Genomic DNA, 12,132 nt, shown 5'->3' with positions numbered 1-12,132 from the left:
GTGATTCATAGTTCTTTATGTTTTTAATGGTACATGTATTATTCTATCATGTGATTTTTGTTTATGTTTTTTAAACTTAGGGTTTAAGGATTTGGATGAAAAAGAAATGAGAGTAAATGGGATGTTAACCAGAGGACCTAGTATACTCAAATCATGGCTTGGCTCTTCTACTCTAAAAGGGTCACCAAAAGAAATACAACCTAAGACGTTGACTGGCGAGATCTCAATCCAATATTGACTCTGAAAAAGTCAGTAAGGGCTCAATAGCTTTTTATTAAAGCATCTATTTCACTTCTCGTCATATCCTACAGACCACCCGTCCTCATTCCCATTGCCCAGAATTTTGCATTTTTACCACTGTGATGTGAGGAGAGGTATGACTTATCATTAGACTTTAATGAACACTCTCCAGTAGCAGGAGAAATGGAGCCCATGAGAGGGTGTTTACTCTTCATACTGTTGCCAGGTAGAGATAGCGAGGAGCAGGCACTGGCTTTTATTGCTCTTGCCAAGTGGAAAGAATAGAGAGAAGGAAGATCATGTGTGTATACCCCACATTTTATTTTATTATTTTAACAGTTTTATTAAGGTAAAATTAACATATAATCAACTGCACATATTTAAAATGTACACTTTAATGTTTTGACATATATATACACCTGTGAAACCATCACCATAGTCAAGACAGTGAATATATCCATCAACCCAAAAAGTGTCTTCGTATGTGGTTCTTTGTAATCCCTCCCTTCCCCTACTCCCCTCCCCTCATCCCAAAGCAATCACTGATCTGCTTTCTGTCACTATAGATTGGTTTGCATTTTCTAGAATTTTATATAAATAGAATCTTACAGTATATACTCTTTCTTTTTGGCTGCTTGAGATTCATCCATGTTATTGCATGTATCGAGGGTTCATTCCTTTTTATTGCTTAGTACTATTCCATTGTATGGATGTATCACAGTTTATTGTTGATGGACATTTGGGTTGTTGCCAGTTTTTGGCTTTTACAAATAAAGCTATTGTGAACATTCATATATAAATCTTTATATGAACGTCTATTATGTTTGCTCTTGAGTAAATACCGAAGAGTGGAGTGACTAGATCATGTGCTAGGTGTGTTTTTAGCTTTTAAGAAACTGTCAAACTGATTTCCAAAGTGCTTGTACCGTTTTGCATTCCCACCAGCAGCGCCTGAGGGTCCTAGTTCTCTTGCATCCTCCTCAGCGTTTAGTATGGTCAGTGTTTTAAATTTGAGCTGTGCTAATCAGTGTGCAGTGGCATCTCCCTGTGGTTTTAATTTGCGTTTTCCTAATGGCTATTGATGTTTGCATCATTTCATGTGCTTACTTGCATCTGTATATCTTCTTCCGAGAAGTGTCCATTCAGATCTTTTGTCCATTTGGGGGGCAAGATTGGGTTTTTCATTTTGTTGACTTTTGAGAGTTCTTTATATATTCCGTGTATGAGTTCTTTATCATATGCATAGTTTTGCAAAGATTTTCTCCCAGTCTGTGACTTTGCATTCCTTAGTAGTGTCTTTTGAAGAGCAGAGTTTTTTATTTTGTCTCATTTATCAGTTTGTTCTTTTATGGGTTTACTTCTGGTATTATATCTAAGAAATCTTTGTCTAACTCAGGGTCACAAAGATCTTTTTCTGTTTTTTCTCCTAGATGTTTTATACCTTAAGTTTTCCATTTAGATCTGTGATCCATTTTGAGTTAATTTTTGTATATAGCACAAAGTATGGATCAAAGTCCATTTTTTTCATTTATTTGTTTACTTTCAGATGTATATCATAATACATTTCGAATTCTGTGTAGATTACATCATGTTCACCACCCGAAAACTAATCATAGTCCATCCACTCATATGTGAGCCTAATCACCCCTTTTGCCTTCCCTCCTACCCCTTCCCCTGTGGTAACCGCCAGTCCAATCTCCAATGCTATGTGTTTGTTCGTCGTTGTTTTTATCTTCTACTTGAGTGAGATCATATGGTATTTGACTTTCTCCCTCTGACTTATTTCACTTAGCATAATACCCTAAGGTCCATCCATGTTGTCACAAATGGCCGGATTTCATCATTTCTTATGGCTGAGTAGTAGTCCATCGTGTATAAATACCACATCTTCTTTATCCATTTGTCCCTTGATGGGCACTGAGGTTGCTTCCAAGTCTTGGTTATTGTGTATAATTTATAATATATAAATCTTTATATGAACGTCTATGTAAAGACGTTATATAATAATAATATATAATTATTATATTATAATAATATAATAATTATTATAATGTCCATACTTCCTAAAGCAATTAATTTAATAAGCATATTAAAATGTCCATACTTCCTAAAGCAATCTATAGATTCAACACAATCCCTAACCAAGTTCCAACAATATTTTTCACAGAAATAGAACAAAGAAACCTAAAATTTATATAGAACAACAAAAGACCCCGAACAGCCAAAGGATTCCTGAGAAAAAAGAACAAAGCTGGAGGTATCACACTCCCTGATTTCAAAATATACTACAAAGCCATAGTAACCGAAACAGCATGGTACTGGTATTATATCTAAGAAATCTTTGTCTAACTCAGGGTCACAAAGATCTTTTTCTGTTTTTTCTCCTAGATGTTTTATACCTTAAGTTTTCCATTTAGATCTGTGATCCATTTTGAGTTAATTTTTGTATATAGCACAAAGTATGGATCATTTTATCTTTATCTTATCATAGTCTATCTTCAAATGATATTACACCCTTTCACTAATAGTAAAAGAACCTTACAATAGTATACTTACATTTCTCCTGTCCAGGCCTTATAATGCTGTTGTGAATTTTTCTTTTACATATGTTATAAACCCCACAGGAAATTATTATTTTTTGCTTAAATAATTGGTGTTCTTCTAAAGAGATTTAAAAAATAAGGAAGAAACCTTATTAACGCAGGTAATTACCACTTCCAGTACTCTTCATTCCTTTGTGTAAATCTGTGTTTCCATGTGCTATCCTTGTCCTTCTGCCTAAAGGACTTCAGCATTTCTTAGGGTGCGGGTGTTGCCGTGTGGAGATGAATTTTTTCAGCTTTGTATGTCTGAAAATGTCTTTGTGTTACTTTTGTTTTTGAAAGATATTTTACATTTGGTAGCATTCTAGGTTGATAACTTTATAGCTTTTAGAGGGAAAAACTACTCTTATGTAAATATGTATCCTTCAGTATATGCTGAATCCATTAAACCTTTTTGCCCTTTGAAACTCTGCAAACTTTTTCTTTCTCAAAAAGCCAGCCTCCAATAATAGAAAACCATGCTTTTTTTGTGTTGTTTATACTAAGGCCTTTAGTAATTTGAAACTAAAGCTAAATTATGACTTTTTTGCACTTGGCTGTCTCAATGGTATAGGAAGAGTTACAGGTTCAAGGAAGCAGAGGAAGAAAAGACCGCGGGTAATATCTCAAAATATTATCCTCTGTAGTTTTTCCATTCTGTGGTTTTCCATACCACTTAATATTTATCTTTATTAGCACTTTATATTACACTGTGAATTCTTTGTATCATTAGTTCTTAGTGGAGTGTTTGGTCCATGTTCGAATGGTTTATTTTTAGTAGCAACCAGACTATGTACCTATGTAGCTGAGTGCTAGGCTAATGATTCTTATATAAAAAGATGGACTATCTTGTTAGGCAATTTTTGCAGCAAGATATCAGTAAAATGAAGTAATCAGGTTAAAAATTTTTTTTCCCTTCATAAGAGACTATAAAAGGGCATTACTGTTTGAATATACTCATTGACAGGATGCCCATTCCTATGTCCATCTACAATTTATAAGTATATGATATTCATGTTTGATAGTTTATTTTTTTCCAAGCATAGGAAAAATATGGTTTTCAATTCAGTGCCAGAAGTTATCCAAGAAAGGGAAGTTTTGTAAAAAAATTTGCTCAAGTAGTTTATGCTTTCATTGACTGTCTGCTGTTATGAAACTTCTTTGCCAAGTGGATTTCTGAGGCCAACTTTTGACTTTCATTCTCCACAGATCTAAATTCTAGAAATACAAAAAACACCAGGTTATTTCAAAAGTAGACAGCCAGAAAGCTCAAATAATCAGTATGTTTTCCCACTGACACCCATCTTCTGTCAAAAGCAAATAAATGTCAAGAAAATAAGTTGATAATATGGATCTTTATTCCCTCCCTCTCTTCTTCCTTTTTTGCCACGTATGAGTTAGGGTAGAGATTACTGCAGCGTACCACATCTTCTGCAGTGTCAGTCGTGTGGTGTGATCGAAATGACTGCAGAATCCGGAAGTGCTTCCAGTATTCCTTCATGTTCTCTCCCCGTCTCTCCCTACCCGCCCCACTCCCACTCTCGTATTGGCTGTCTTGAGCACTCTCTAGCCTCGCTCACTTCACTTTCTATTCCTTAAGTAGGCCATGTTCCTTCTTTGCACATGCTCATCTCAGTTCTTGAAGCATTCTTAGAATTCCTCTTTTTTGCTTGGCTAGCTCCTCTTTATTCATAGGACCTCAACTGAGATCTCCATTCATCTGGGAATCATTCCTTGACCTGCCAAGCTGTCTTAGATAGTCCTCTGTGTGCTTGTAGCACTTGTGCTAATCCTTTGATAGCATTATCAGACCGTATTGTGAATGCCTGTATCTTTATATCTCAGACTGTCAGCTTTACAAGGGAAGAGACCATGCCTGTCTTTTTTATTGATGGATCTTCTGAGCCTTGCACAGTGTCTGGCACATAACAGGCATTCAGTAAATATTTGTTGGATGGATGGGTAGATGAATATCTAATTGCTTCCTTGCATTTTTTACTAAGATTATATCATAAGCATTTTCCTAAATTGTTGAGAACTTTATAAACATCATTTTAAATAGGAACAAAGTACTTTGTCATATGGATAGCTCATAATTTATATAAACATTCCTCAGTTATTTTACTTCTAGATTGTCTAGTTTTTCACTCTTATAACAATGTGATGAACAGATAGTCTTGTGTGTAAAACTTTGCCTTTGCTTGATTATTTCTGCAGAATGGTTTTTAAGGCATTTTAAAGGCTCTTTATTATTTTATACATTGCCTTCCAGAAAAGGTTGTACCAGTTTGAACTTTCACCAGTACTATGTTGAGGTGGCTGTCTCTCCATAGTCTCCCCCGCTTTTTTTTTTCTATTTTTTGAGGAAGATTAGCCCTGAGCTAACTACTGCCAGTCCTCCTCTTTTTGCTGAGGAAGACTGGCCCTGACCTAACATCCATGCCCATCTTCCTCCACTTTATATGTGGGACACCTACCACAGCATGGCATGCCAAGCGGTGCTGTGTCCGCACCCAGGATCTGAACCGGCGAACCCCGGGCCACTGAGAAGTGGAATGCGCGAACTTAACCACTGTCCCACCGGGCCAGCCCCTCCCCAGCTTTGATTAGTCCCATTTTTAAATATCTTTACCAATTTCATTGGTTAAAAATGATACCTTTCTGTTTGATTTGATCAAGGTGATGTTGAATATTTTCTCAAATATTCGTAAACTATGTATATTTATTCTTTTGTGAAGAAAAGTAGCAGTATTTCCACACCCATGTGTATATAAAGACCAGTTGGAATACTTTGTTTTGGTCTTACATATTCACTGAATGTTTAAGCTTTTTTTTCTTGGTGAGGAAGATTGGCCCTGAGCTAACATCTGTTGTCAATCTTCCTCTATTTTGTATGCGGGACGCTGCCATAGCATGGCTTGAGTGGTGTTTGGGTCCACACCTGGGATCCAAACCAGATTCCAAACTGGCGAACTCTGGGCCGCCAAAGCAGAGTGCGTGAACTTAACCACTACACCGCCAGGCTGGCCCCTGTTTAAGCTTTTTATATGGTAGGTTTCTAGTAAAATTGATTGCCCCAGAGTTTGGATATATTAGTGGAATCATTCACTTCGAGATTCCTCCTTAATATTCAAAATGCTCACAAATCAAAAAATCATTACCTATTTTGAAACAGTGTTTAAGATCTATATTCTGTAAATATATAGACACTGCTTGGAAATAGGAAGTGGCAGTTAAATTTCTTGAGGAGTTTGGGGTTTAGACAGGAAAATGCCACAGGTGCTGAGGAATGGGAAGTTGGAATTGGGAGTGTGGTCGGGAGAACAAGCATTGTAGGCAGCCCTGTGGGGCTCTGCCTCCAGGACATGAAACCAGTCTCTCCTGATGCAACATTGTTGACTCAGCTGTACTTGAATAGCCGGTCTGGTGGAAAGCACGCAAATGCAGATCAGGAGGCATGGGTTCTAATCTCAGCTCTGGAATTAGCCTGCTTTGTGACCCTTCACAAATGACTTAATGTTATAGTTTCTCGGCGTTTACATCATAAAGTTCTTTCCAGCTCTAAGAATCTTTGATTTTCTTATCCAGGGGTCAAATTGATACGCTTGTGAATCCAGAGCTATTCTTGTGAATAGCTCTGGAAAACAATTCATTCTTGTTGGGAACTATTTAGAGAAAAGAATAGGAAAATTCTCCATACCAGCTAAATTTTTTAGGGCAAGAAAACTCCCAACTCTTAGATTCTTTTGATACATTAAACATGGTAAAATTAGTTCTTTTTATGCCATTTTGCCTGGGGCAGAGAACTGTCTATTCACTGTTTTCTCTTGCAACATGGCCAGAAAATGACAGGGTGGATAGATTTAAAGAGTGCGGGGAATTTCTTAAGCCTGGATACTGTCTAAATACAAAGATTACTTTGGGGGGGAAAACTAGCAGTAAAAACCATCAGTGCTTTTAAGAGAAATTATTATTTAGGCAAATGTTGTCTCAGCTTAATTAAAAGTCACCATTAAACATTAGCCATTTGCTGCCTGGAGAAGCTGGCTGGGGCTTTCTCCAGCCAGCAGAATCTGACTGCTCTGTGTTCGATTTGTTAGGTCTGGCTCAGTGCGCTGAACTCTGCTGGCAGCTGAGAGGGGAAGCCGGAAAAAGGCAAGTTCCTGGTGCAAAGGTTGCTCTGCAGCATAATTTAGGCCTTGGAGGAGCTGCAGTTGTCACGCTCTACAGGATGGGTTTTCCTGAAGCTGCCAGGTAAGTGGCGTTCTGGGGTTTGTCTGGCAATGAATCCTCCTGACTTTTCACAGCTGATGACGTTGTACGTGTAAAAAGTACTAATTTTGTTGTACTCAAAGAATAGGTATCTCCTTACATTGCTTTAATAGCATGCCTTTAAAACTTTAAAACTGCCCATTAGCTTTTAAACTTAACCAGCCTTAGGAACATTTTGTTCAATAAGGAGGCAGCGTAGTCAAAAGAGCTTGCTGAACTGGAAGTCCAAGCTGGCTGGGTCCTTGTCTCAGCCCTGCCAGCCTGAGTAATTGTCATTTAGGCAAGTTGCTTTTTGGTTTCCCTTCCCGCAATTTGCTTTCTCCCCGTAGCCTGCCAGGCCTCTGAGGTTGTTTGGAGAAAGTCATCAGATATGCTGATTGGATTTCTGCACATGTATGTCTCTGAATCCATCTCAGCCCTCCCCGCTGCTAGGATCCTTCGTGTTCGTCTTGCTGCTTTCCTCCCTGTGCCTGTCACATGCCTGTGCTCCTCAAATCTCTGAGCACTTTCTTTTCCCAAAATTTCAGGATCCCTCGACTTCCTAGCTCATCTCAGAGAAGTGCTCCTCCTTCCTAGAGGGAAAGTCCTTCCTTTCCCAGGCTTGGCCTTCCTCTTTGCATGCTTTTTGTGCCCCCGCCCCATTCTGTAACTTTGTTCCCAATATTATGTATATTCCCTTTTGAATCTTTCCATGCTTGCCTTACGTTGCCTCCCTTCCAAACATATTCCAGTCTTCCGTATTCTAACAAATCTATTTTTCTTCTCACCTTAATTATTCTTTCGTGATGAGCCTTTTATGTTGAGCCACCTTTGTTTTTCCGTGCTGACATACTTACAGTCTAGTTTCTGACCTCACCACTGAGGTCAGGTCGGGCCGGCGGCAACCTGATTATGAAGTTATGGAGTGTCCTCGTCTTTGTTTTCCACCCTTATTCTCTTGAACCTCCGCTGCACCTTTCAACACTGATTGGCTCCCTTTTTTCTCCTGAAATGTTTGGTAATTATTTATTCACACTTTGTTTCCACAAAGGGTATGCAACACATTTCTTTTACAGAATTTACTATATTCTTATGTGTCACAAGCTCTTGAGTCTCTTATTTTCACTCTTCTTTTTCTGCCTGGAATATCATTTCTGTTGTGAAAATTCTATCTTTCTTTTAAGGCCCAGCTCAGGCACCATCTCCCTTTAAATATCAACAGCACTTTGTACCTTTTGGGTCCCTATCCAAGTTTGGTTTACTTGTAGTGTATCTAGCTTGTTTTTTATTCTCTTTATTTTATTTTTTTTCCCTTGAGGTAACATAAGTTTATAACATTATATAAATTTCAGATGTACTTCATTATATTTTGATTTCTGTGTAGACTACCTCACATTCACCACCCAAGGACCAATTACTGTCTGTCACCATACACATGTGCCCTTTTACTCCTTTCACCCACCTCAGTCCTCCCTTCCTCTGTGGCAACCACCGATCTAGTCTCTGCATCTATGTGTTTGTTGTTGCTGTCTTTATCTTCCACATGAGTGAGATCATACAGGTGGTATTTGGCTTTATCTGTCTGACTTCTTTCATGATAACCTCAAGGTCCTCCGTGCTGTTGTCCAGCTTGTTTTTTATTCTGTTTACTATATGAAATCGTTGAGGCCTAAGGCTATGACTTACTTACCCCCGCCTCTCTGAAGATTTCTCTCGTAGTAAATGTTTATTGAATCGAATCAAATAAAAAGATGTTGAATTTTAAGTTTTCTCCTAAATCTGATGCATTGGTTCTGGGCTGTCCTCTGGAGTTGCACCAGTTTGTATTTGGAGTTGAAAACTCTCAGCAAAGCCAAACTGTAGAGCGCTACCAGAGTCAGCATATTAGTGTAGCTGTCTCGTTTTCTCAGAAGAGAAGGTTATGAACTTTGGGCAATAAATTGTCTTTTAAACAAGGAATTCTCATAGTTGTTTTATTTTCAAGAGACTGAATAATTGATAGAATGTTCACAATAGCTACAGTTGATATTTCTGGGAAGACAGAGGCATGAAAAAATCCAGATGATATATTAATGACTGAAAAGAAATTGGCTTGAAATATTAAAGATATTATTGATAGTTTTAGTGATAGAACATAACTCACTCCAAAGGCCAAAATTGAGAAAGTAATTCTAACTCTGATGGTACAAATATAGTTTAAAATGAGGTTGTGGTTTGGTTTTAAACAAAGTAATTTTAAGGTACACATTGCACATGATCTGATTTGCTAAGTTTCTCGTTTAGCTGACTTTCATGGAGCAAGTGCTTGATGCTTAGGCCCCCAAGTATGGTCCTCTGAGTATGTGGGGAAGGCAGACATAGTTTTTTCAAAATGCTGTGGAAGTCTACGGGAAGATATTATAATGAAGAAGGTAAATTTGAACTAGGATGGCTAGAATTGCCCGGCAGAAGAGTAGAGGGAGGGGCATTCTAGGCCTGTACCTGGGTACAGAGAGTTGAAAATACGTGGAGGTTTGATGAGTGGTTGTGCTGTGTGGGTGGAGGTGGGTTATTTTGCGTGTGCTTGGGGAGAGAGGCAGAGTCAGTAGTGCGTCGGGGTCAGGAGATGCAGCTGTAACAGGAGATTGGATCATGGTTTTGAAAAGCTGTGCTCAGGAGTTTGGAGCTATCCTACAGAATATGAATTTTAGCAAAAGATCATGTGGTTATATTGCACTTTGGATAGATCAGTCTGGTATATTTTCTAGTTGAATGGTGGAGAGACCAGAGGCCAGGAATCCCTGGGCAGCAGAGAGTAGTGTGGATAAGAAATGTTAAGTGCTGCAACAGGGCCAGTGAAAAGGAAGAGGAGCAGTCATATTTAAGAGCTGCGACCAGTTGCATTTAGTTTACAGTTAAACTTTTCTTTAATTTAGACTAGTTTTGAATGTGAGTATTGACTTTGTATTATAACATCCTATTCATTTTATGTAAATGAAGAGCTTTTATGATAGACTGACGATAGATTTGCATTCTATAATCCGTTAAATGAAACCTATCTTTAAAACCCAACTTTGTTTTGTTTTTTCCATTTTTTAATTAAGGTGTCATTTACATACAGTAAAAGTCACCCTTTCAGTGCGTAGTTCTACAAGTTTTGGCAAACATATACAGTCATATGACTACCACCATAATCAAGATACAGAACAGTTCCGTCACCCCCACATTTCCTTGTTCACCTCTGTCGTCAACCCTTTCCCATACCCTCCAGCCCCTGGCAACCACCGATCTGTTTTCTGCCCTGTAGTTTTGTCTTTCCACAATATCATGTAAATAGAATAAAAAAGCCTTTGAGTTTGGCTTCTTTCACGTAGCATAATGCATTTGAGATTCATCTGTGTTACTGTGTGTATCAGTGGTTTGTTTCATTTTACTGCTGAGAGGTATTCCATTGTATGGATGTACCACAGTTTGTTTATGCATTCCTTGGTTGAGGCGTATTTGGATTGTTCCAGTTTGTTTTTTAATGGAAAATTATTTAAGTTAGCTTAAAATTTTAACTCAACAGGTGAAAACCCTGAGTGATATAAGAAATTAAAAGTTAAAAGTAAAAATTCTATCCATGTAATGATTACAACTGTGTGCCTGCTCATAAATGAGGACTAGAAAAAGCAATATGGAAAAATGAACATAGGAAGCTTTCTGGAGTGTTGGGATTGTAGGTGATTAGCTTTTTCATTTTCTAGATTTCTATTTTAATTAAAATCCTTTTTTTGACATAATTTCAAACATACAGGAAAAAAGTACAAGAATAGTACAAGGAACTCCTATATACCTTGTACTCAGATTTACCAGTTGTTTACATTTTGCTCCATTTGCTTTATCATTTTTTCTCTGCGTGTATATATATATATATATTTTTTTTTTCTGAAATATTTGAGAGAAAGTTAGAGACATTAATGTTCCTTTATCCCTGAGTATTTCAGTGTGCTTTCTAAAAACAAGGACATTCTCTTACTTAACCACAGTATAGTTATCAAAGTAAGAAAATTTAACTCTTATACGATACTATTACCTAACCAAAGGACACATTCACAGTATGATAATTGTCCCAAAAAAATCTTTGTAAAGATACTATAAGCTTTGTTTTTTCTCCTTGTCCAGAATCCAATCCAGGATCCTGAATGCATGTAGCTGTTAATGGCTCTTTAGTTTCCTTTAATCTGAAATAGTCACTCAGCCTTTCTTTGTATTTCTTTACTTTGACTTTTTTTTTAAAGGTATGCTTTTTTGGTGAGGAAGATTGGCCCTGAGCTAACATCTGTTGCCAATCTTTCTCTTTTTTTTTTCTTTGTCCCCAAAATGCCACTACATAGTTGTGTATCCTACTTGTAAGTCATTCTAGTTCTACGTAGGGTGTTGCCACATCACGGCTTGATAGATGATGTGCAGGTCTATTCCTAGGATCCAAACTGGCGAACCCTGGGCTGCCAAAGTGGAGCGCACGAACTTAACTACTGTGCCACCTGACGGCCCTGGCTTGACTTTTTTGAAGAGTACAAGTACATTCTTTAAGAGTGGAATGTCCCTCAGTTTGCATTGTTGTTTCCTCATAATTAGATTCAGGTTATACTTTTTTTGCAGGAATACCACTGAAGTGATGTTGTGTCGTAGTGCATCGTGTCTGGAGGCACACGTTGGTTGTCCCATGTTGGTCATGCTTAGCTTTGATCATCTGATAAAAGTGATAGCTGCCGTATTTTCCTCTGAAAAGTTACTGTTTTTTCTTTGTAGTTATAAGTAATTTGTGTGAAATGCTTTGAGATTATGTAAATATCCTGTTCTTCATCAGAGTTTTACCCATTATCCATTCATTTTAGCATCCATCAATGATTTTTTTCTAACTTCATCATTCCTTATATTTAAGTGGCATTCTGCTGTAAGAGTTCCTCTTCTCCCCCATTTTTAAATATATCCATATCTATCTACCTATTTATCTATTAATAGATATATATCTAAATAAATAAACATCAATAAATATATCAGAGGGGGCTGGCCCCGTGGCCGAGTGGTTAAGTTC

The 12,132-nt window shown here is 37.6% G+C and overlaps 1 protein-coding gene across 2 annotated transcripts in view; it reads left to right on the top strand.

Annotated features, from left to right (window-relative positions):
• Positions 1-12,132, top strand: part of SCP2 (sterol carrier protein 2) — a 161,478-nt gene that overhangs the window by 124,538 nt on the left and 24,808 nt on the right. For both annotated transcript variants that reach the window (XM_046660148.1, XM_046660150.1), the window contains exon 12: positions 6,923-7,076. In XM_046660148.1, coding sequence (XP_046516104.1) covers positions 6,923-7,076 — 154 coding nt within the window. The remainder of the gene's footprint in view (positions 1-6,922; positions 7,077-12,132) is intronic.

Source organism: Equus quagga, chromosome 5 (assembly GCF_021613505.1).
Source record: "Equus quagga isolate Etosha38 chromosome 5, UCLA_HA_Equagga_1.0, whole genome shotgun sequence".
Classification (NCBI taxonomy): domain Eukaryota; kingdom Metazoa; phylum Chordata; class Mammalia; order Perissodactyla; family Equidae; genus Equus; species Equus quagga.
Note: the sequence above shows the minus strand (reverse complement) of the source record. Positions and strands in the feature narration are given on the sequence as shown.